Source organism: Sus scrofa, chromosome 7 (assembly GCF_054392235.1).
Source record: "Sus scrofa isolate SSC_HxYL_T2T_F1_AM1 chromosome 7, Sscrofa_HxYL_maternal_Yorkshire_Landrace_v2.0, whole genome shotgun sequence".
Classification (NCBI taxonomy): domain Eukaryota; kingdom Metazoa; phylum Chordata; class Mammalia; order Artiodactyla; family Suidae; genus Sus; species Sus scrofa.
Genome location: NC_139389.1, coordinates 77119635 through 77145992, shown reverse-complemented (window position 1 = coordinate 77145992; position 26358 = coordinate 77119635). Strand labels below are relative to the sequence as shown.

Genomic DNA, 26358 nt, shown 5'->3' with positions numbered 1-26358 from the left:
AACCAGTGAGCTCACATCACACATGGTTTACACAGGTATGCTTGAGACTGTGACCCCTTTAGTCACAGCCACAAGAGCTGATGAAGAGCTATTGTTCCTTTGAGCAGTCTCATCTGTCTACTGTTACATACAGACAGTTCTATTCTGTTGTCCTGAAAAAGGTCAAAAAAGCACCCAGCTACAGGATATACTTGCAAAAGCTCCTTTCTTGTTTATTGAAGATGACTAGGAGTAAAAAAGATTATCACAGCTTCACAAAGTTCTTTTAGTATTTCTTCAAGCGGCCAAGAAACAGTAAATTGACTTTGTCCTATCTTCCAAATTTATTTATTTATTTATTTATTTATGTCTTTTTGCCTCTTCTAGGGCCATTCCCGCAGCATATGGAAGTTCCCAGGCTAGGGGTCTAATTGGAGCTGTAGCCACCAGCCTATGCCAGAGCCATAGCAACGCGGGATCTGAGCTGCATCTGCAACCTACACCGCAGCTCATGGCAACAGTGGATTCTTAACCCACTGAGCAAGGCCAGGGATCGAACCCACAACGTCATGATTCCTAGTTGGATTCGTTAACCACTGAGCCACAACGGGAACTCCTATCTTCCAAATTTAAAAGAAATTAGTTTTTTTCAAAGAGGCAAAATTTCCTTACCCTTGTCTCCGTTGTAAGTGCAAATACATGGCAATTTTTCTTGTGGATTCCATAACCTAATAGTGCCATCTGCTGAACAAGATAGTAATTGATTTTTTATGCCACTATAAGCAAGACCCCAGACAGCATCTGTATGAGCAACTAAAGTGCCAGCTAGAACATTTGGCTCTGGAAAGAAAGAAATAAAAATGAGCTACAAGAAGTTTAAAATAAATGCTTTTGTATATAAGGATAACTTACCACATAATTATGTATAAAGAATGTACATAATGGGTATAATAAGACAAACCAAAGTGTACACAGTAACCACCTCTAAGTTCTGGAATTATGAGTTATTTTTATCCCCCCTTCCAATACTTTTTTAGTTTTGCAATTTTCTATAAAGAACATGTACTTACGAAAAAAAAAAAACAGCTTTATTGAGATATAATTCCTATGCCATAAAACTCACCAATTTAAAGTGTCAATTCAATGGTTTTTAGTTGTGCAATCATCACCACATCAATTTTAGCACACTTTCATTACTTTTTAGCTATTTCCCCTATTCTTTCTCTCTGCCTTTCTGTAGCCCTGGGCAACAACTAATCTATTTTTTTTCTATACATTTGCCTATTCTGGACATTTCATACAAATGGCCTTTTGTGACTGGCTTCTTTCACTTAGCCTAACGTGGAGCATGTATCAGTACTTCATTGCTTCTTATTGCCAAATAGCATTCCAGTACCTGGATATACTACATTTTATTCATCCAATCATTATTTGATGGACAATGGTGGCTAATTACCCTGAACATCATTTGTCTTACAATGTGGTTTCTCTACTAAATTCCCAGCTTCCACAGATATTTCTCTTCATCTCTGCAACACTCCCACTTCCCAACCTCCCTCCCTCCCTCATGAACAATTTTCTCTCAATGTCACTGGAAAAACGCAGCACTGAAATAGGAACCCATCCTCTATCTTCCTCTAGCCAACCTATAAAGCTACTAGTGTCTAAAGCCATCTTCTGTACATTTCCTCATACAAGTAAGGAATTATCCTCCTTCCTATTACAGGCTAATTCCACCAGGTATTCTGGATTCCCCTTAAAACACTAACTTGCTTTCATGTTTACAGTTTTTCTACTATACAGATTCTCTTCCTCCTTGGAATAATTACCACAGCAAGCAAATATGCTCCAAACAATTACACCAACCTCCCACCAAATAGTAGAAAAATATATTGAATAAACATGCTTTCTAACCTCCCATTTATTCTTGAAATCACTCCGATACCATCACACAGCAAAACAACCCTTGCTAAAATAACCAATAAACTCTATTCTATCAAATTTAATAAAAACTTGCTTCCCTTCCTCCCTCCCTCCTAGCACATTGCTTTTCATCCATAGTGTATGCCTTGAAAGGTTACTTAGAAGTCCCTTCACCCCTTAGCCCCAACCCAATCTATATCTGTCTGGCCAAAGCCTGGGTGACCTATTTGTTATTTACAAAAAGGAACCTATCACATTAGACTTTTCTTATTTATTGAAAATGACTACTGCAGACTGCTTTCTTCTTTTCAAAATGGCTTCTTCTTCTGGTATGCTTTCATGATTCCACACTTACCTGTACTTCCTCCTACCTCACAGGCCACTCCTTCTCAGTTTTCTTCATTGCCTCTCTTGCTCTAACTACTCCTGGCCCCCAATGTCAGAGTTCCTCAGGATTTTGTCTTCTCTTTCTACTCTACATGACATATTCTCCCTACATAATACCATCCATTCTCACATCTTGATACTGATATACTTACTTAAGATTACCATCTCTTAACATGCCAAAAAACTGAACTCACCATCCTTTATCTTCTCACACCTGTCTGTCCCCATTTCAATATGCTACCATCATATACTCAATTGCTCATGCCAAAAATGCAGGAGTGGTGACGAAAGTTCTGAAATAAACAGTGGTAATGGTTGCCCATCCCTGTGAATATGGTAAAAACTACTGAAATGTATACTTCAAAAGTGTGAATTTTATCATGTGAATTGTACCTAAATAAAGCTGTTAAAGAATAAGTCACTCATCCATCATTTCATCCACTTAATCCAATTTATCATATATTCTGTCTATTCCCCCCACCTCTCCAGCATGTCTTTTTTTTTTTTCTTTCATAATTGAGAATTTTATTGTTGTTTTGAGGCTTAGTACATGGACATTTCAATCCAGCATGCCTTAAATCCATTTCTCTCCAAGTGCTCTGCTACCACTGCTCTACGACCACTCTAATCTTGACAACATTATCTCTCACCTAATCTACTGGAATCACTGTTACAACTTTACATTAAATGACATTGATATTTTTTTCTCCACTCTTCCCACCCCCAATCTATTTTCCTTGCAACAGCAAGAGTTATCTTTTTAAATTCTACATTTATAGGACACTTCCTAGCTTAAAACTCTTTACTAAACGTTTAACTTTTATTCTCTAGATTTCAGCTTGAATGCCATTATTTTATTCTACATCTAAATAGGGTTCTGCCTGTTACTCTCCTCTCTTGGTAGGTATCAGTTATCTTCATACCATACTTCATACCATAATGTGTAACTATCCATCCCCTTGCTTATGTGTTTAAGGCTTATCTTTTTCTATTAGACTAAGTTTTCTTTCTTTCTTTGGTCTTTTTGTCTTTTTTTTAGGGCCGCACCCATGGCATATGGAGGTTCCCAGGTTAGGGGTCGAATCGGAGCTACAGCTGCTGGCCTACACCACAGCCACAGCAATGCCAGATCCTTAACCCACTGAGTGAGGGCCAGGGAATCAAACCTGCAACCTCATGGTTCCTAGTTGGATTTGTTTCTGCTGCACCACAACAGGAACTCTTTTATTTTTTTTTAGGGCTGCAGCAGCAGCAGCAGCATTTGAAAGTTCCTGGGCTAGGGGTCTCACTGGAGCTGCAGCCTTATGCCACAGCAACACTGGATTTGAGCTGCATCTGCCAACTTACGCCACACCTTGAGGCAATGCTGGATCCTTAACCTGCTAAGCGAGGCCAGGGATGGAACCCGCATCCTCATGGATACTAGTCAGGTTCTTAACCTGCTAATAAGCTGCCAGGGGAACGCCAAGTCTTATTTCTTGATGTATGCTTAACACTACACCTGGCAAATTTAGGCCTCAAGTGTGTGTTAAATAAAAAGATCAAAGAGCTCGTGAATTCTTTTTAAATGAGCCAGTGATTAAGTAGACCACGATTTACTTAACCATTCTCACACTAATAAACATCTGTTCCATTTTAATTTTTTTGATTATAAACAATTGCCCTTGTATATATTTTAATGTGTGTGCAAATATTTCTGTTAGTCAGATTCCTTTTTTTTTTTTTTTTTTTTTGTCTCTTTGCCTTTTCTTGAGCCGCTCCTGCGTGGCATATGGAGGTTCCCAGGCTAGGGGTCCAATCGGAGCTGTAGCCGCCAGCCTACGCCAGAGCCACAGCAACGCGGGATCCGAGCCGCATCTGTGACCTATACCACAGCTCACAGCAACGCGGGATCCTTAACCCACTGAGCAAGGCCAGTGATTGAACCCGCAACCTCAGGGTTCCTAGTCGGATTCGTTAACCACTGCACCACGACGGGAACTCCATCTGTTAGATTCTCAAAGTGGCATTTGTGAGTTAAAGCTATTGTTGCTTTGTCTTTTTAGGGCTGCGCCCGTGGCATATGGAAGTTCCTAGGCTAGGGGCTCAATTGGAGCTGCAGCTGCTGGCCTACACCATAGCCACAGCAACACGAGATCTGAGCAGAGTTTGTGACTTACACAGCTCACAGCAATGCCAGATCCTTAACCCACTGAATGAGGCCAGGGATAGAATCTGCATCCTCATGGTTACTCCTCAGCTTCGTTTCAGCTGAGCCAGAACGGGAATTCCAAAAGTTTTGTTTTCTTAACTAAGGAATTTTTTGGTCCTCTAAAATGTTCACTGATTTACACACTCTCATGTCTCTATTTGTTTTTATCATCTCTCACTAAATATTTATGAACTACATAAACTAAGTTTTAAAAACTGTTTCTTGTACTAAATGTTATTCTCCTTACCCATAATGGAAAAGATTCTGAAAAAGAATGTGTGTGAATATGTGTGTGTGTGTATGTGTGTATAAAAAACAGAATCGCAAAAAAAAAAAAAACAGAATCGCTGTGTTGTATGCCTGAAAACTAGCACAATATTATAAATCAACTATACTTCTTGCAAGATAAATATTCATGGCATTGTATTTCTTAATTTTTCTCTTTCATAAAGCAAATTGCTAGTAAATCAAAGTACTATTACTAGTAAATGAAAAGACCAATGTATCTTTAAACGATCTTATAATAGTTGAGGTAATTATTTTTGTCTGCTCCATCCACTTAAAAAAATATCTTGAGCCTTTTACTTACCATATGTATCATATGGATCCACATTAGGACTAGGCATATTCCACCACTGGATAGTTGCATCAATACCACCACTAAAACACTGTTCACCATTAGAACTAATAGCTAATGATAGAACAGGACCACTATTACAGAAAAAGAGGAAAACAATTACTTACAAAGACTAAGAAGAAACTCATATCTGCATCCCCCCAACCTTTCTCTAAATTTATGTGGTACCTAAAACAGTTTAGATAAACACATACATTTGAACAATACTGATTATATTCTTACTACACAATTATTAATCGAATGAAATATTAGTCAATTAATCTATCTTTTCTTTTTTCTTTTTTCCTAGGGCCACACCCAAGCATATGGAGGTTCCCAGGCTAGGGGTCTAATCGGAGCTGTAGCTGCTGGCCTACACCATAGCCACAGCAACGCGGGATCTGAGCCGCGTCTGCGGCCTATATCACAGCTAATGGCAATGCCGGATCCTTAACCCACTGAGCGAGGCCAGGGATGGAACCCACAACCTCATGGTTCCTAGTCAGATTCGTTAACCACTAAGCCACGATGGGAACTCCCTCTAATTTAAAACAAACATGAGAAAATTGCAAGGCTTCAAGATCGACAAATAATAGTTAACAAGAACTATGATTGTTAATTAAGTACTAATTCAAAAAACTTACATGTGGGCCCTAAATGTGTAGATAGGCTCTACATCTAAAGAGGCACTCCTAAAAGAGGGGAAAAAAGGGGGGGGGACAAATAATCGTAAATCAGTGGTTGATATTCAAGAGTCACTAGGTAAGATCAAACGAGTGCATAAAAGACACAGGACCATAAGAAGAATATTGCTTATAATTAGCAAATTTGGAAGGAAAAAACCACAGGTTAACATTAAAATACTTGCTTTTTGGCAGGAACTGTTTTTTGCAAGTTCCAAAGTTTCAGAGTATGGTCCTCAGAGGCAGTAACCAGCACAGGTTCTACAGGATGAAAAGCTAATGCTCGTACTCCATCGAAATGGCTACGTAGTGTATACTTGGGGTTCCATGTCTTTCGAAAGGCATCTTTATTGGCAGGCAACTAAAAAGAAAGAGCACAATATTTAGTGGTAAAAGTAGTTAACTGATAGGCATGTGGAGTTTTTGTTTGTTAGGGTGTGTTTAAAATACATATTCAAAACTGCTTTGTTAAAATTAAAATGTCCAGTGGAAATTTAATGTACCTTAAAAACTACAACAAATCTTTTGTCATTTAATAAGAACTAAAAAGAATCATTTCATTAGCTTGCAAATACCTAGTCAAATGAAGAGCTCCTTACCTAATTAATCATCAGGCTAAACCCAAAGTCCTATTAAATGTCAAATGAGAACAACAAAAAAACTATCATGCTGTAATACTTTACATGAAAACAAAAAAAATTACATAAATTACTACCCAAAACCCAAGGGGACAATATTAATTACTGTACAATACAGCTGTCATTTAGAAAATTAACATGTGACATTTTTCAAGGCAGCACGTGAGGTTACTTTACAAAAGTCTGAACTAAAGACACTTTGTTGATACTGATATGAAGTTTATCTTTTTACCTTCATTTCTCCATCTGTAAAGATAGGCTGTGAAACCACTTCTAAAGTAGTCAAAAGTTTATTAGAATTTAGTTGTTTAATGCTTTAAAAACATTAATGAGAATAAACCAGCCCACCCAGGCTGATGTTTTTAAAAAGCATGCTAATGTAAGTAAAAAATTCAGAAAAAAGAAATTTGTTATAAAAGGAAAAAAATTAATTTGCTGAAAAACTGCAAATTCATTAATATAAAATCTAAACAAATATAGTTAACTCTCAATTGAGTGTTTACTGTTTATAAAAAATTTAATTCAAGACTAGTTTCATCTCTAACACTGTCCTACCCATACCCCTTCCATCCACTCCCCATCCCTCAAATGAAGGACTATATATTCAGGAAATGACAAGCTAATGTGTTAACATTATCCTTAAAAAAATAAATAAATAAAAAATAAAACATGCTTTTTGAGAAGTATCCTGAAAGCAAATAAGTGATTCAGGTTACCTATTTTTCTCTTGTTAACAGCAAAATACAGCTTAATTTGAGTAGGTAATTGAGAGTTGACTACTCAAGGTAGATATTTATCAACCATTACTTTAAGGTAATTAATCACCCCAAACCTCTAACTAATGCACCAGAATACTCAAGAAAAATTCAAACACTACAAAGAAAGTAGCTATAAGAAAAAAAACTACATGTCACTTCAAATCAACATACTGTCGACACTTAAAACTTATCTTTTCCATGCACCTTGACATTAATTCTGTTTTATAAGTGTTTCCAAAAAATAAGGAGCCTTCTATTAAATCATTAAAAAAATTAAAAATAAAACCGCACTTACATCATAACTATAGTCTGCATCATTTGTTACCGTCAAGTCTGCAAGGTCTCCAAGGCCCAGTACACTTAACAAAACATCATCAGAACCCATAATAAATGACTTGCCTCCTCCAGATGGAAACGTTATTGGTTCAGCTATAAAGAACAAAACCGCTTCTTAAATGCTGAAAAATCATACAGTACAAGACAATATTGTGGGGGAAATGTAAGCACTTAACAGTTAAAATATCAGTAAAATAATTAGTTTTTATTTTCCCACTTCCCTTATTTCTTTCACTCAAAAAATCCTATTACTGCATTTGTTTATTTAGGAACTTAAACATAATTTTCCACAAATCGAATGTGCACTAGATAGATATATGATTCCAGGGTGGGAGGTGGGGCACAAAAGCTTTGTCAATTTACATCACTTAGGTATAATCTTAACTATAGTATTTTTTTTTTAATGTAATAGGTTGTTAAAGGTCCTTTTTGCTTTCTATTGTATTTGCTTGGAAGTGCTAGGTATTCTAGCCCCTGATAAAAATTAAAACAAGCATTCACATGTAAATGGTTTCCAGTCTGCAACACAGTGAAATCCTTAAATTGCTCATATTCCTGCAGTAATAGCAATAGTCTAGGAAAAGGGCAGTTCTACCAACAATGTCAGTTTCCTTCTCATAAAAGGTTAACCCGTGTGATCTTCAGAATGTTTTCTAGCTTTCACACTTTGACTATGCTCTTTTAACTTCCGTTTTATTTACCATGATACTTCTAAAAAAATTACTAATCTATACTAATTATGAAACTTTAAATTTCTGATACTTTGACCAATTAAAATCAAACACTGCCATAAATAACTATAATTTTACATATGTCATTGTATTATATAACAACTAAACATATCAAAACACATTTAAAATCCATGAGCAAATTTAAAAGGGAAAAATAAAAACTCAAGCTAATTGTTAAATTTGATAAATTCCTATGAAAAATGATATAAGTCTAATATACTATAAGGAAACATGAGACGTATTAAAATTTGTCGGTTATCACTAATACTAATGAAAATCATTCTGAGAAGATATAACTCGACCTCTAGAAATATACTATGGCAAAAGTAAAAGACATCTTTATTTAAAATATTTTATATTTATTAAAGTAAGCTGTAATATCAAAGTGAGCTATATAATTTGACTCAAATAGGATCCTATATGAAACTTCTAAAGTAAAGTTGTGTGTCAGCAACTGATCTAGAGTAAATCTGATAGAAAATATAGATAGGGATACCAGTCGTATTTAATTAATTTTGTAACGGTTATACTTATTAAATCTAAATAATCTATAGCACTGATCCTTTCTACCAATATCTAGTATGTAGTTAGCGGTAATACCAGAAGAAGCTGAGAACTATAAAATCAAGAGTTTAAAATTATGTTTAAGAATAACTGTACAAAATTCATTAGGTAATATTTTCTCAAAGCATTTTTAGCTAGTACAAGGATAGAGTTTTGTTATATGCTCATAATTTGTTTATAAGACAAGTTAGAACAAAATGCCACAATTCCTCCCACTCATAATTATACACTCAACAGAAATTTTGGTAAAAGCCCATTAAAATAACTTTAACATAATAACTATGCTGTGTTATTACATATTCTATTGGCAGAGATATTTCTGACCAATTTAAGAGCATGTGAAGGGACATACCTAAGCAATATTAGCTAGTTTTATATTAATTGTATTAGATAGTATTATTTCCAATTAATCATATGACATTTCATTATTTCTCTATATACATATATAATCATTTATATACAGCAAGCTATACTGCTCACTTAACATTTATTACATACACGTGTGTCTGTGAAAAAAAATCTTCTAGGCTGTACTTCCATTTTCCTAATCACCCATCACTGTGGCATACAGTAGTCACTCTCAGTTTATTTGCCCTTGTTTCTTTGCAGAGGGAGTTAATTTCTACTCTATAAATTCATTTTATTAATATTAACAAAATTACCTACAGCACATGATTACATAAGCATGAAAATGTTATTAGCAACTCAAAGAAAAATAAAATTATTTTGGAGTTCCCGTTGTGGTGCAGGAGAAACGAATCTGACTAGGAACCATGAGGTTGAGGGTTCAATTCCTGGCCTCTCTCAGTGGGTTAAGGATGTGGTATTGCTGCAAGCTGTGGTGTAGGTGGAAGATGAGGCTGCTGGGATCCTGCGTTACTATGGCTGTGGCATAGGCCGGCAGCTACACCTTTGATTGGACCCCTAGCTTGGGTACCTCCATATGCTGTGGGTGCAGCCCTAATAAATAAATTAAAAAAATTATTTCAAGAAGCAGCTTTTAATGATGAAAATTACAATACCTTTTATTAGACAGCATAAAAGATTTCATTGAGCAATTTAAGATTACTATTATCATATCAGATTCCCCTTTATGGAAATCTTAGATTTCCAGAGTCCAGACTGAAATTTACAACATCCTTTTCATATTTTTCTTTAACTAATCCTCCGTTTTATGGACACTAGTGACCAAGGAAACCTGTAGCTCATATATCAAATTCTTCCTTTCTCCTTCAATTTTATCAAATCTAAAGAAAGAACACAGCTTAAAAACGGATTCTACTCATGTTAGTGGCAACACTGTATATCTTAAATCTTTACTAAAAACAGTCTGAAAGGTTGTAATGCCTAAGTTTCTCTCCTTGAGAACATAAGTTTTTTTCTTTATAAAATGCACTATGACAAGGCCTTCAACAGGAATGCATAAAAGTTGGAGGTGACCACTAAAAATAAGAGATTATGAATGCTAATGTTCTCTTCTTAGCACTAATCAAAGTTGAAATTAATCTTTTTTTAGTAACAAATTATTTAAGATTTAGCCTTTGAAAAGTGTGATAGTGCATATGCTTTCCTTCCTCCTCCACTATTAATAGATCACTGACTTAATTTTTTTTGTTTAAAAAGCACAATTACACATAAACATACATACAGGTTCTAAATGTACCACAAGTCTTGTCTGGCTGTTTCCAGAAGTCCCTGCTTTGAAGCATTTAAACTTATCTGTAATCCCTGATAATATGGCTTTGAATTGGGCTGCAAAATCTGCAGTTTAAATGTACAGTGTTAACTATAAAAAATTTTAGCAACTTTTTTCTATGTATTATTTGGTAAAGTAGAGCAAAAGCTTTAAAAAGCTTAGCCATTACTAAATGCATGAAATGAAAAATAATCAGGTTGGTATATTCATTTTAGAAAATACTTCCTTAAGTAAAATAGGAAAATAGCTTAACAGTGGAAAAGAGGTCTAGGAAAAACCAACAGACTATTTTACTTTTCCTGTTGCTTTTCATGCTTTAATATGTTTTGTTTTGGTTTTATTATTTTAGCGATTTTCTTTATCCTTCCTCAAACCTAGAGGATTATAGTAAGTGGCAAGGGCATGCAGAGATTACTACAAAGAAAAAAAAAAGCAAAATTATTTAACTTTAAGGAAAAATATGCAGGTAGAGAACTCTTAGAAGAGCATATAAGGTGTATTCAAAGAGTTCTGACAGGACATCAAATTACCCAAAGCAAAAGCAGTAATATCAATGAAATGCAAATTATATGCCAAATTATTAATGAATTATCTTTTACATTTGTATCATATATCAAAATAAACTTTTGGTAACAATTCAGTCTCATTACTTAGAATTTTAATTATCTAGACCTAGAATTATATACTATTCAAGTATATCTACATATCTTCAGCTAAAATCAATTTTGGAAAAAATGCCTAAGTAGTACTTTCATTTTCTGCACATTTCTAGTTTAAGCAAATTTTAGAAAATTCACTAACGAGTAGTATATACTAGTACCAAGTTTAAGAATTATATGTTGCCTTATTCTAAAATATTAGATTAGGCAATTGTTACATGTATTTTCAGAAATAATATATAAAGTTCTAAGCACAATGTCTGGTACTTAGCTGTCTCCTTATAAGTGACAGTTATTATTAGTTGTTAAAATTTAGCAATATGACAAAATGACTAAATAGTTCTTTTCCATATGTACCCAAGTCTTCTTAAACTATTTTCCTGCTACTACATATGTAAACTAAAGTCCCAGTTCAGAAAGGTACTCTGAAATGACCTGTAATAGAAATAAGTCCACCTAATATCAAAACAAGAAAATTATAAAGACATATAAGCCAAAAATTTCAAAATCCCTAAGACAATTACACCAAGAGCTTGCCCAACACCTTCTCTGAAGATCATAAAAGCTGATTTTCAGCATTTTAAAACAGCAGCAAATACAATATTTAAGGAGATGTGATTTGGAATTAATGTCTTCTACAATGTAAATAAACACAGTAGCTAAATTCTGTACCTTCCTCTGCTCTTGCACCTTCATGATCAGTCATTCTAGTAGAGGCTGACCTAGACTGATTTATGATTCCTGAAGGGATGTGGGGCAGCTCATCATCTCCCAGATCAGCTATCATGTCGTAGAGTTTTGTCCTGTTGACCCCTGTAAATTAATGTCAGCAGTAGAGATTCATTTAACAGCTACCGCTTGACTTGCTAGCAGCCTTTAAAACCAATCTACTAACAAAAGAGGCCATTTTTAAGAAGTTTCAGTTGTAAAAATCTCAGAAAATCAAAGATGTCTTCAATTTTCCATACCACCCCCCAAAAAAATATTGAAAAGATTTAAATATTTAAGATATTGACTATTTTTGTGGAGATATATATAATAGAGTCATCTGTCACTCAAAGTTCTGTAAGCTCAAAGATACAGATGGTACCATTCAAACAAAAAACTTTGGTGTTTAACATTTAACAGTGTAAAGACTAAAATGAGTTTTCCCAACTTAATTATTTTTAAAAAGTTAACAAACAAGCACAAATGATTTTTATGAGGGTGCAACAAACAATTAACTTTCCCTGGTGTTTATGTGGATGTTTTCCTGCCACATTCATACAACTCTGTCATGAACAAATCACTCAATTCCCCTCAACATGCTTTTTTCATTTTTTACAAATTTAAAAACTGATTTACCTATGAGCTTGCTCATTTTCTCACTATAGTATGAAAAGTCAACACTGTCACAGGCCATAATTACTGGGAGAATTTCTGCTGTTACCTAGATTAATTTAGGCCAAAATATGGCCAACTCTGTAGCATCCACAGTACTGTGGGATCTCTTGTTTTAACTATGAATTTCAGAAGTGACAGGATCTTGTTTCAACTATGAACTTCAGAAGTGACAGGAGAATCATTTCTCTTGTGTGTTTCGAAAGAAAACAGTTTTAAGAAGGTGAAAAGACAAAAGAAAATGCTTTGAAGTCTATGTAAAGTAAAAACAATTAAAACAGGCAAATCCAAGGCCACACATTATGACCATATTTACTAATGTCTATATTAATGGACTAGACTATGTAATGACTAAACTTCACTATGGCTATTAGAATATTAGAAATTCTATAGAGACTATCACTCATCTGTGCATCCCTAACAGAATACCAAGTAGCAAGATTGTTGGACTATACGGAAATAGGTGGGACCTTACACATTTACTAACTCTATTTCATAGTAATCCCTAACTTCTTGGAAATGCTTAAGCACTCCACTTCTGGATGCAACATGTCAAGTAGTCTGAATTTTCTAAAACAATTATAATGGAGAAACGCATTCTCTGAGGATTTTCCCCCTGACATTGAAGTGACTATAAACAAATTCTTTAATAAATGAAAAACTGCCAAGTCAATGTCAAACCATCAGTGAAATGCAACATGAAAGAAAATAAACATTATCCTTTCTCACAAAATAGCTCTCCTTTATAGCATTCCCACTTATGAATACCACCAGGATTGATCTGATTTGTTCTTAAAATCCTACGACATCTTAATTCCTCTTCAACTTAAAAATGGGAGAGGAAACCTTTTTAAAAGAATTCTCTTTTAAAAGTATTCTTCAGATTAATCCTTTTCTCTATTGATTTTATTCTAGTCAAAACTGTCACTGTTATGAATTATTGGAGAAGATTCCTAATTGGTTTTCCCATCTTCCGGCTCCATTTGTCTTCAAATTTGAATTCTACCACTAGATTAGTTTTCCAAAATTACCCATTTATCTTATCACCCCTTACTCTAAAACCGTAAGTAGCACAACACTCTCTGAATTAAGACTACCCAAATCTTGTACCCTGCACATGCTCCATTTGATCCTATTTTTTCCCTATCCAAGCTCATCTTTTTTTTTTTTTTTTTTTTTGCTTTTTAGGGTCCAATCTCATCTTTTAGGGCTCCACCATACCAATCTCCATAATTTTCAAATCAAAGCAGTTTCTCTATAAGATCAATATTCACCAATATTCCTTCTACTATATTTTGTCTTGTCTGTCCTTACCTATTCTTCAGAAAGGTGAGAAAACTTCTGACACAGACATATAAATTGCTATCCTCTAATGTGCGCTTCAGTCTATCACAATTCTACCCATTCCTCCAAACCACTTTCATCTCCTCTGCGAAACTTTTGTTGCTCTTCTCTGCTCTTTTTTTTTGGGCTGCACCTGTGGCATGAGAAAATTCTCAGGCTAGGGATCAAACCTGTGCCATAGCTGTGATGTCAAAGCTCTAACCTTGAGGCCACCAGAGAATTTCCTTTCTCTGCTCATTCTTATTATACTTATGTATACCATAAAATTAGACTTTATTAGATATTACCTTATAATTTCATCATATGATACCTAAATATAATAAAGATAAGAAAAAGTTTTATCATTACCAATAATGTCAGGTTATATTTAAAGGGGAACACATGGACTGAGAAATAAGTAAAAGGAAAGTAGTAGACAACATCAAAGCTAATGTTCAAATTGATGCTCCCAAATTATAAATTATTATTACTTTTTTTGATTTGCACACTACAGACAAACATTAGTTTCTGTGTGACACAGTGGCAAGTTTAGGAAAAGATGGAATGTTGCTGCTTTAATTTCTAGTTTCTCAAAACTACTAAAAAGATTAAAGCAGATTTCTTTCTTTCTTTTTCTTTTTTCTGCTTTTCAGGGCCAGACCTGCAGCATATGGAGGAAGCTCCCAGGATAGGAGCAGAATTAGAGCTGTAGTCACTGGCCTCTGCCACAGCCACAGCAATGCAGGATCCAAGCCTCATTTGCAACGTACACCATAGCTCATGGCAACGCAGGATCCCCAATCCCCTGAGCAAGGCCAGGGATCGAACCCACATCTTCATAGAAACTAGTTGGATTTGTTTCCATTGTGCCACAACTTCTAAAGCAGATTTCTTAAACAGATCTAACAGTCTTGTCTAGAACTGAACTTTGTAAAACATCTTTAAACTAACTATACATTTAACAAGCCATCACTGTCTAAATCTATCCAATATTCTAAACACAATAAATGTAAAAAATGCCACTTCAAATAAAAAATTTGAAGTCTGATTATCAATAACGAGAATATTATAACGGCATTAGTGTAACAGTATTATACATAATATAAAAAATAATCAAGGGCATAATTGAAGACTCATTAAGCTTTAAACAAAAACTGATTCCCAATTATTGCTTGAATCTATAGAATACTCTTTCTAATTTTAACAGGGAAGAAAAACTTTTCTTTTACTACTATGAATTACAAAACAACCCTCCTACTTTTTAACCACAACCTCCAAATCAATAAAAATGCACAATCCTCTAAATAGATTACAGGAAAATGACAAACACTATGCCATTTATGAGCCAAACTATGGACTGACAATTGTGTTAGTGTTTTGAAATTCATCCTTACTCACAAACATGTACACTCATGACACGAAACTTATCCTTCTATGTACTCTACTATTATAAGTAAAATAGTACTTAATCTAAGTGTTTTCTCCCTCTCAGATGTGCCTCCCTTTGTTAAATCAACCTATATTCTGAAGTGAAACCAAATGGTTAGTATGCAATTTGGGAAAGATATATTTATTAAATTTATTTTAAAATAAGGATTTAGTTATGTCATGTTTGCTAGATCTGTTCTATTTTCTGATTATCACTGTAATTAAAATAAAGCTTTTACATAATAACTGCCTTTTTTTGCTTTTTAGGGCTGTACTTTTAGAAATATTAATAGAAAAAGTACATCTCTTCAAGTATACCTCACTTATTTAGCACGAAATAAATAATTGTAGCTATATTTCAAGACAAGGCTGTCACTTTTTTTGGAAGCACCCTCGGCATGTGGAAGCTCCTGGGCCAGGGATCAAACCCGCAACACAGCAGTGACTAGAGATGCTACAGTGACAACAATGGATTAACCTTAACCTACCATTCTACAAAAGAATTCCAAAACTGTCACTCTGAAGCCATTTTCTTTCACCTTAAGGTAGGAAAAAAGAAAGGTAGAATGGTGTAAAGAAGCTGAAATACAGATAACATTAGCTTCCTGGCTCTCGATTTCAAAAAGCTTTCCATTTAAGAGTCAAATCATGGGTGAGTCTTTACGAAGTTGAAAAGCTGGCATTCTCACGATCTTTTTTTCCCCATTAGGAAAAAAAGGGGTGGGAGTTCCCACTGTTGCACAGTAGGTTAAGAATCTGACTGCAGCAGCCTGGGTTGCTGCAGAGGCACAGGTTCGATCCCTGGCCTGGTACAGTAGTTTAAAAGATCAAGGGTTGCCTCGGTTGTGGTGAAGGTCACACCTGTGGCTCAAATTCTATCCCTGGCCTGGGAACTTTCATATACCACAGGTGCAGCCCTTAAAAAAAAAAAAGAAAAGAAAAGAAAAGAAAAAAAGAGAATAAAAGGAAAAGGGCATTTAAGTTGGATTACATCTGCTGATTCTATACGGTAAAGTTAGCAAATAATTTTCTTCCCTCTGAGAAGATAGAAAAAAAGTCTGTAGAAACTTAATGCTGGGATCCAATACCTGTGATCCATTCACACTTTATTTTTATTTTTTGGTCTTTTTGTATTTTTCTAGGGCCAGACTAATGGCATATGGAGGTTCCCAGGCCAGGGGTCCAACTGGAGCTGTAGCCACAGGCCTACGCTACAGAAACATGGGATCCGAGCCAAGTCTGTGACCTACACCACAATTCACGGCAATGCTGGATCCTTAACCCACTGAGTGAGGCAGGGATCGAACCCACAACCTTATGGTTCCTAGCTGGATTCACTAACCACTGAGCCACAACGGGAACTCCCATTCACACTTTAGAATAAAGGGAAAAAAACCTATGGTTTATGAATTATTCTAACTTTTATAAAGCTACATCTTTATACAGAAGAAAATATAAGAAAAACCAAAAAAGATAGATAAGAATGATAAGAAAATACATGAATTACCTTTTCATGTAAAACTGTATCTTAGCATCACTTTGATGTACTACCTAGATGAAGACCTAAATTCTATTATCAATTAAAAATTAAAAAAAAAATTTCCATGGCAAGGATCTAGCCAACACTTTCATTTGGGATTCTATATTCAAGAGTAGAAAGTTCATCTAATTCAGAAAGGAAGTATAAAAAGAAACAATTTATTATTTCCTAATTATCTTTCCTGAAACACTGTTAGAAACCTGATTTTTATATCTACATATATGGGTCAACTTAAAAGTACTACGTTTAAAAATACTAAAAACAAGGATAAGTAATGAGGTCCTGCTGTATAACACAGGAAATTATATTCAATCACTTGTGATGGAACATGACAGAAGATAACATGAGAAAAAGAATGTGTGTGTATATATATATGTATAATTCGGTCACTTTGCTGTATAGCAAAAATTGACAGAACCTTGTAAATCAACTATAGTAAAAATTTTTTAAAAATACTAAAGATGAGAAACAACCTAAAGGATTAACTAATGGAAGCTAGGCTAAAATCCATAAGATGCTATACTATGTAACCACTAAAATTATTATTTTGTTTAGATGGCTCTGAAAATTAAGAAAAAATGCATTGAAGACAATATAATGATATTCTTATTAAAATAAAAGGAGATTTATGTATAAAGATATTTAGAAGAAGCTGGAAGGATAGATGCCAAATGGCTGAGGTCCCCAGTTCCTGACTTAATCATAGTAGTTCCCTTTCACCCATTTCACATGTTACATTTTCTAATACTCTGTACAGAAACAGGGTAGCTTGGTTAAAAAAAAAAAAAAAAAAAAAAAAAAGAGTTCTTGTCATGGCTCAGCAGAAACGAATCTGACTAGTATCCATGAGGACACAGGTTCGATCCCTGGCCTCACTCAGTGGGTTAAAGATCCAGCATTGCCATGAGCTGTGGTGTAGGTCACAGACGCAGCTTAGATCTGGCATTGTGGCTGAGATGTAGGCTATACCTTCAATTTGACCCCTAGCTTGGGAATCTCCATATGCTGTGGGCGCGACCCTAAAAAAGACAAAAAAAGAAAACATTATACAGAGGAATATTTATTGACATAAAATGATATTTTCTGTGAATTGTTAGCTAAGTAGGCAAGTAACAAAACTGTGCATACTATGACTATTAAAGAAAATTAATTATGATTTTATGGGGATTTTAGTTTCAGTTCATATATTTCTAATAGTTCTTAATAGATGTGTTTTTTCCAATAAAAAACATTTTTAGAAAAACGTAAAACTTACAACTAAAAACACCTTAAGTTTTTTATTTGGCCACTCCCACGGCATGTGGAAGGTCCTGGGCCAGGGACTAAATGCATGCCAAAGCAGTGACCACAGCCACTGCAGCGACAATACCAGATCCTTAACCTGTTGCATCACAAAAGAACTCCAAAAAACCCTGTAAGCTGACTTACATCTTCTTTCTAAACCTCAAAAAGGTACAGGCATACTGCAGCGATATTGAGGATTCAGTTCCAGACCACTGCAATAAGGCAAGTATCACAATAAAGTGAGTCATATGAATTTTTAGGTTTCCCAATGCATATATAAGTTATGTTTACACTATACTATATTAAGCGTGCAGTAGCACTATGCCTTAAAAAAAAAAAAAAAAAAAAGGAAATACTGTTGTTCCTCTGTGGCTACTGCTTTGGCAAAGATTCAATCCCTGGCCTAGGAACTTTCACATGCTTTGGGTACAGCCAGAAAGAAAAAAATAAAGTTAACAATTTAAAAATACTTTATTGCAACAAAACCTAAAGGAAGCAGAAGGAAATCATGAAGATCAGAGAGGAAATAAATAAAGATTTTAAAAAAATCAATAAAACCAAGAGCTGTTCTTTGAAAGGGTAAACAAAACTGACAAACCTCTCACCAGACTCACCAAGGAAAGAGAACCCAAATAAACAAAGAAATGAAAAAGGAGAAATCACAACTGATATTGCAAAAATACAAAAAACCATAAAAAAATACCATGAACAATTATATGTCAACAAATTTGACGAGAAGAAACAGACAAATTTCTAGAAACATACAGCCCACCAAAACAGAGTCAAGAAGAAACATAATTTGAATAGACCGAGCACTAGAAATGAAATTGAAATGTGGAAAAAAAAAACAAAAACAAAAAACAAAAAACAAATAACAAAAAGACACCTCCCTACAAGCAAAAGTCCAGGACCACATGCCTTCACAGGCAAATTCTACCACATATAGAATTTATACCAATGGTTCTTAAACTTTTCCAAAAAACTGAAGAAGGAATACTCCCAAAGACATTCTATGAAGCCACCATCACCTTAATACTAAAATCAGACAAAGACACTACCAAAAAAGAAAATTATAGGCCAGTATCTTTGATAAACATAGATGTAAAAATTCTCAACAAAATTTCAGCAAAACAAATCCAACAACAGGAGTTCCCGTTGTGGCGCAGTGGTTAACGAATCCAACTAGGAACCATGAGGTTGCGGGTTCAGTCCCTGCCCTTGCTCAGTGGGTTAACGATCCGGCGTTGCCGTGAGCTGTGGTGTAGGTTGCAGACGCGGCTCGGATCCCGCGTTGCTATGGCTCTGGCATAGGCTGGTGGCTACAGCTCTGATTCAACCCCTAGCCTGGGAACCTCCATATGCCGCGGGAGTGGCCCAAGAGATAGCAACAACAACAACAATAACAACAACAACAACAACAACAACAACAACAACAACAACAACAAAAGACAAATCCAACAACATATAAAGATCATATACTGTGACCAAGTGGGATTCATCAGATGGTTCAAAAATCAATGTAATAAACCACATTAACAAAAGTTAAAAAAAAAAATCACATGATCATTTCAACAGATGCAGATACATTTGACAAAATCCAACATCCATTCATGATAAAAGCGTACCAAAGTGGGTATAGAGGGAACATATTTCAACATAACAAAAGCAATTTATGGAATTCCCATCATGGTGCAGCAGAAACAAATCCGACTAGTATCCATGAGGATGAGGGTTTGATCCCTGGCCTTGCTCAGTGGGTTAAGGATCTGATGTTGCCATTAGCTGTGGTGTAGGCTGCAGATGTGGCTCAGATCTGGCGTGACTGGCTCTGGCTGGCAGCTGCAGCTCCGATTCAACCCCTAGCCTGGGAACCTCCACATGCTGCGCCCTAAAAAAGCAAAATGGCAAAAAAACCCCAAAAAACGCCATTTATGACAAACCCGCAGCCAATATGATATCCTATGTGAAAAGGTAAAAGCCTTCCTGCTAAAATGTGGAAGAAGACAAGGATGCTCACACTCACCACTTTTATTCAATATTATTAGAAGTCCTAGCCACAACAATCAGACAAATAAAAGGTATCCAAATTGGATGAGAAGAGGTAAAATTGTCACTGTATGCAGATGACGTAATACTATATAAAGAAACCCTAAGGACTCCACACAAAAAACTGTTCAAACTAATCAACGAATTCAGCAAAGAAGCAGGATACAAGATTTGCATTCAGAAATCATACGCATTTCTATATACTAACAATGAATCATTAGAAAAGGAATATTAAAAAACAGTACTTTTTAAAATTGCACCCACCAAAATTAAATGCCTAGGAATAAACCTGACCAAGAAGGTGAAAGACTTGCACACAGAGAACTATAAAACACTAATGAAGGAAATTAAAGAGGATTCAAAGAAATGGAAAGATATCCCATAATCCTGGATTAAAAGAACTATTTAATATTATTAAAATAGCCATAATATCCAAAACAATCTACAGATTTAATATGATCCCTATCAAATTACCTATGACATTTTTCACAGAACTAGAACAATTAATCCAAAATTTATATAGATGGAGTTCCCACTGTGGCACAGCAGAAATGAATCTGACTAGGAACCATGAGGTTGTGGGTTCGATCCCTGGCCTCGCTCAGTGGGTGAAGGATCTGGCATTGCTGTGGCTGACAGCTGTAGCTCTGATTTGACCCCTAGCCTGGGAACGTTCATATACTGCAGATGTGGCCCCAAAAAGAAAGAAAGGAAAAAGAAAAAAAAAAAAAAAAAAAAAGCAAAATTTATATAGAACCACAAAAGACCAAGGATTACCAAAGCAACCCTGAGGAAAAAAAACAAAGCAGGAGGCATAACTCTACCAGACTTTAGACAATAAATATTACAAAGCTACGGTAATCAAAATAGAGTGGTATTACTATGGAAACCATGGAACAGAATAGAGAACCCCAAAATAAACCCAGACACTTATGATCAATCAATCGCTGACAAAAGAGGCAAGAATATTAAATGGGGAAAAGATGGTCTCTTCAGCAAGGGGTGCTGGCAAAAGTGGACAGCTTCATGTAAATCAATATAACTAGAACATACCCTCATACCATGCACAAAAATAAACTCGAAATGGCTTAAAGACTTCAACATAAGACATGATACCATCAAACTCCTAGAAGAGAAAATAGGCAAAACATTCTCTGACATCAACTATACGAAGTTTTTCTTAGGTCAGTCTCCCAAGGCAATAGAAACAAAAACAAAAATAAAACCAATGGGACCTAATTAAACTTAACAAGTGTACCTTAAAGAAAGAAAGAAAAAAAAAAAAGGTGGAGACAATTCAGGGAGAAAAAAAAATTAAAAGAGAACCTAAAGAATGGGAGGAAAGTGTTGCAAATGATGCAACCAACAAGGGCTTTATCTACAAAACATACAAACAATTCATACAACTCAACAACAAAAAAGAAACAACCTTTTCAAGAAATGGGCAGAAGACCTAAGCAGACATTTCTCCAAAGAAAACATACGGATGGCCAGTAGGCACATGAAAAGATGCTCAACATCACTAATTATTAGAGAAATGAAAATCAAAATTACAGTGAGGTACCTTCTACCGGTCAGAAAGGTCATCAGTAATAAGTCTACTTACAAACGCTGGAGAGGGTATGGAGAAAAGGGAACCCTTCTACACTGCTGGTGGGAATGAAAATTGGTACAACCACTATGGAAAACAGTATGGAGGTTCCTCAGAACACTAAAAATAGAACTACCAGATGATTTAGCAATCCACCCCTGGGTATATGTAAAGACAGAACTATAATTCTAAAAGATACATGGAGAGTTCCCGCAGTGACACCGTGGGTTATGAATCTTACTGCTGCAGCCTGGGTCACTGCAGAGGTGTGAATTCAATCCCTGGCCTGGCACAGTGTGTTACAGCATCTGGCATTACTCCTACTATGGCTTGGATTCAATCCCTGGCCCAGGAATTTCAATATGCTATGGTGGTGGCCATTAAAAGAAAAGATACATGCACCTCTATGTTCATTGCAGCACTATTCACAATAGCCAAGGCATGGATACAACCTAAATGACAATCAACAGATTAGTGGATTAAGAAGTGTCATACACATACACAATGGAATACTACACAGCCATAAAAAAGAGTGGAATAATGCCATCTGTAGCAACTTGGATGCAGCTAGAGATTTTCATACTAAGTGAAGTAAGTCAGAAAGAGAAAAACAAATGCAGTATCATTTACATGTGGAATCTAAAATAGGGCATATACGAACCTATCTTCAAAACAGAAACAGATTCACAGCCATGGAGAACAGACTTGGTGGTTGCCAAGGGGGTAGGGACGGAAGGACTGGGATGGACTGGGAGTTTGGGGTTAGTGGGTACAAACTATTACATTAAGAATGGATAAGCAGTGAGATCCTACTGTATAGCACAGGGAACTACATCCAGTCTCTTAGGATGGACCATGATGGAAAATATTATTAAAGGAATACATACATACATATATATCTATATCTATATAACTGAATCACTTTGTTGTAGAGCAGAAATTGGCACAAAATTGTACGTCAACTATACTTCAATAAAAAATAAAATAATTCTTTATTGCTAAAAAAGGCAGGGTTGCCACCTTCAATTTATTTAAAAAACAAAAAACACAGTATCTGTGAAATGCAATAAAGATGTTGCCTGGGAGTTCCCACTGTGGTGCAGTGGAAAGGAATCCGACTAGTATCCATGAGGATGTGGGTTCAATCCCTGGCCAAGCTCAGTGGTTTGGGTATCCAGGATTGCTATGAGCTGTGGTGTAGGTCACAGACTCAGCTAGGATCCCACATTGCTGTGGCGTAGGCTGGCGGCTATAGCTCTGATTTGACCTCTAGCCTGGGACCCTCCATATGCGTGGGTGTGGCCCTTAAAAAAAAAAGACAAAAAAAAATGTATGCCTGTATAGATTTAAATATATTCTATCAAAAAAAAAAATGGGGTGCTTATATTTTAAATCAAAAGCCACATTACCTAACATTTTCTAAAGAAATCTTCAGTAGATAAGTAAAGTTTATGAACAGCATACATAAAATAAGTAATCTAATACGAAAATACTTCATTTCTTTAAAAAAAAAAAAAAAAAACCGAAAATTCTAATGTCATTGTTTCTATATTAAAATGGTTAATCATGCAGAAGTACCTGTATATTCAACATGCATTAATTATATAGGTAAGGGATGTTGGAATTGCCCTGTCCAGCACTAATGTGTTTAAATGTGATAAGTAGTTCAATGTTTAATCCTAAACTTCTTAGAGAACACTGTCTTTTTATCCACATGTAATAATGCAAATTAGCATAGTTATAAAAGTGCATAACAGATAAAATCCCAAAACTCCTCACTTCCACAGTATATTAAATCATTAAAAATATGCTTTACTAAAGGAAATACACCCTTTCCCATTATAACTGCCATCTTATAAACTAATATATTTGTTACCTGAGAATGGAATATTAAAGAATGTCTATGGTTTTTGTCTTTGTCATCTACTGTTTTTTTTCCTTGACATAGTCAAAAAAGACTAGCAAAAATCAATGGCCAATTCAAAATAATGTTTTTCTGAAACTAAACTTGAAGTTTCTTCACTTAATATTCATAGATCTGAAGATGTCTTTCATGTGGTTGCTTTTGATTCACAATATGGAAATGCATTACTTTAAGAGATGTTAGAGCTAAATTTATACTTTTGGTAAATATTGCTCAGGATATAACACAGTGGTAAATATATGGAGGTATCCAAAGACACTCAGCTATTGACCAAACTCTACTGCCACCAACTACCCTCTCCTTCCTCTACCAGAGCAGCCAAGAAAGATGGAGAGATTTTTTTTTTTTTTTTTGCTACTCTTGTCTGTGGTTAGATCACGGCCAGAAAGCACAAACTATGGAAAGGATTTTCCTAGTCACATTTGGAGATTCCTAAACTAAGAAATGTAACCTGGATATGAATTGGTTATAGCAATAATAACCTATGAATCAAAAACAAAGAAATTTAGGGGTTCTACTGTGGTGCAACAGGTTAAGAATCTGGTGTTGTCACTATAGCGGCTGGAGTCACTACTGTGACATGGGTTTGATCCCTGGCTTGGGAACTTCCACATGCCATAGGAGTGGCAGAAAAAAAAAAAAAAAAAAAAAAAAAGGAGAAATTTACACTTTCTCCCTTTTGAACAAATTTCTATTATTTTTCACCCCAAGGCCAATATTTCTTACAATCTGGTAAATTTTTTAAAGCTTAAAATACAAACAAAAACCTTGAAAATTTTCATGTTTATCCACATATTTAAAATGATATTCCACTTGATCAATAACACATCCTAAATTACATTAAAATAAACTTCAATTATACAACAGACAAAGTTTAAAGTTAGTTGCCCCCTTTATGAAACAAAAAAAAGTACACAAAAAACAGAACTGAAGAATTTTTTTTTTCTCAAAGACTGGTATACAAAATTATAATAGAATCTGCACTTACTCTTCACCCCTTTCTTCCCCTTTCGTTCCTTCTTGTACTGTTCCTTCAGTTTACTTATTAGTCCCTGGTCTACATCCCAAACCTCAGTAGTTGGGGAGAGGTCATCTTTATCTACATGCAGCATATTATTAAAAGAAAAAAAATCAGCAGTTGGCAATGCAAGCTGTTGGCAGTAAACCGTTATAGCTTTAAATAATCATAATAAAAACGTACTAACAGCATATACTCAAAGTACTTTAAAGGTGCAGTCTCAGTTTTGGTATTCACAACACAAACTCTAAAAGCCCATCTCTTAAGTTTCTGAAACATTTAATACTACTAACAACAGTTAAATGGTGCTTCATTTCTATGAACCACAAATTTGAAAGTTATTCTTTCGATAACTGATTCTTTCAATGATATTAGAAATCTAATGTTATAAAATAGATCACTGCATCTTTATAAAAATGTTAATAAAAATTATTCAGCCAGCATCATAAAAGCAAATGAATGAATTACATGCGAACTACTCATAAAAGTGCAAGCTGGAAAGGTCAGTGCCGTTTTATTGATGAAAATATTCATGCACCTTCTATCACATTGATTCTGCATGCACAGGATAAATGTACTAATGGAGAGGCATTCTAGTCCAATATAATACATACAGAGAGTTCCAAAATACAATGTCTCAAATAATCCATACAAAGCATTCAGAGAATCCCACATCTGCCCCCACTCCAACCAAATAGTTCAACATCTCATTACCTTCTTCCATTGGTCTACAACTAAGATTAGCAAAAAAACACACACAAAAAAAAAACAAAACTCAAATTCCACTGAAGAACTTTTTAAGAGTTGATATTTTTAGGGTAAGATAGAACCAGTGACAAGCATGGAGAAGTGAGAACATACATTGCTGTACATATGCTAAAGATGACACCAGCTATTTTAGCTGAATAAACAAATCCATATTTGTTTTAAGTAAATACTTGGGCCTGGAAAAAATTTATCCTATAGTAAACTACAGGAAAAACAGAATTAAAAAGAATCAAAAGAAAAATAAGTCTATTAGAATTATTTTAGATAGTAAAGGTTTCTCCTTCCTTTGTTTAAGTCTTAAACTGTTACTGTCTTAAGTTTAAAGCTGTTATTAGGAAATTTAACATTCTGCTAAAGAAAACCTAGGAGTTTATATAACCCTGTTATTAACAATTACACCAAAACACATAGGTTAAGTCAATCAAGAAGACTGACAGAAGAGGGAGATTTTACAGAAAACATACTTTAAAAATTTTCAATAATTCATATGCTGGTTCACAAGTCTTATAAACTCCCTAGGCTTCAGTGATTTCATCTATTTAGTGGACATTTAAAAAGCCCTTCTTCCTTATTGCTATATACAGTAAACATAAAATATTCTATTTGAATGGTATATAGAAATTCAATTATTTAATATACCTTAAGTCTTCCCTACAATAATTGTCATCGCTTTCTCCCTTATGGACATACTGTGATCAGTATGTAAAAAGCTAAATCCAAAACTTTAATTTGATAACTTGAATGATTTGAAACTAGATTTAAACCTGAAATTTATATGCATGAACATCTGTCAAATTTGCAAACTCGTGTCAGGTGATTTAAAAGAGAATATTCATTTTTCATGTGTTCTAATCACAAGGTTTTTCTGAAAACAATGCTGTGTCAGGAATCATTC

The 26358-nt window shown here is 34.9% G+C and overlaps 1 protein-coding gene across 4 annotated transcripts in view; it reads right to left on the bottom strand.

Moving 5' to 3' along the window:
* STRN3 (striatin 3) overlaps nt 1-26358 on the bottom strand; it is a 106404-nt gene that overhangs the window by 13178 nt on the left and 66868 nt on the right. Inside the window, exons 8-14 of one of the 4 annotated variants that reach the window (XM_021099885.2) lie at nt 24666-24776; nt 11834-11974; nt 7471-7604; nt 5965-6140; nt 5741-5788; nt 5070-5191; nt 652-819 (exon numbers count right to left, since the gene is read on the bottom strand). In XM_021099885.2, coding sequence (XP_020955544.1) covers nt 652-819; nt 5070-5191; nt 5741-5788; nt 5965-6140; nt 7471-7604; nt 11834-11974; nt 24666-24776 — 900 coding nt within the window. The remainder of the gene's footprint in view (nt 1-651; nt 820-5069; nt 5192-5740; nt 5789-5964; nt 6141-7470; nt 7605-11833; nt 11975-24665; nt 24777-26358) is intronic. The other 3 variants (XM_021099888.2, XM_021099887.2, XM_021099889.2) reach the window with 3 other exon arrangements.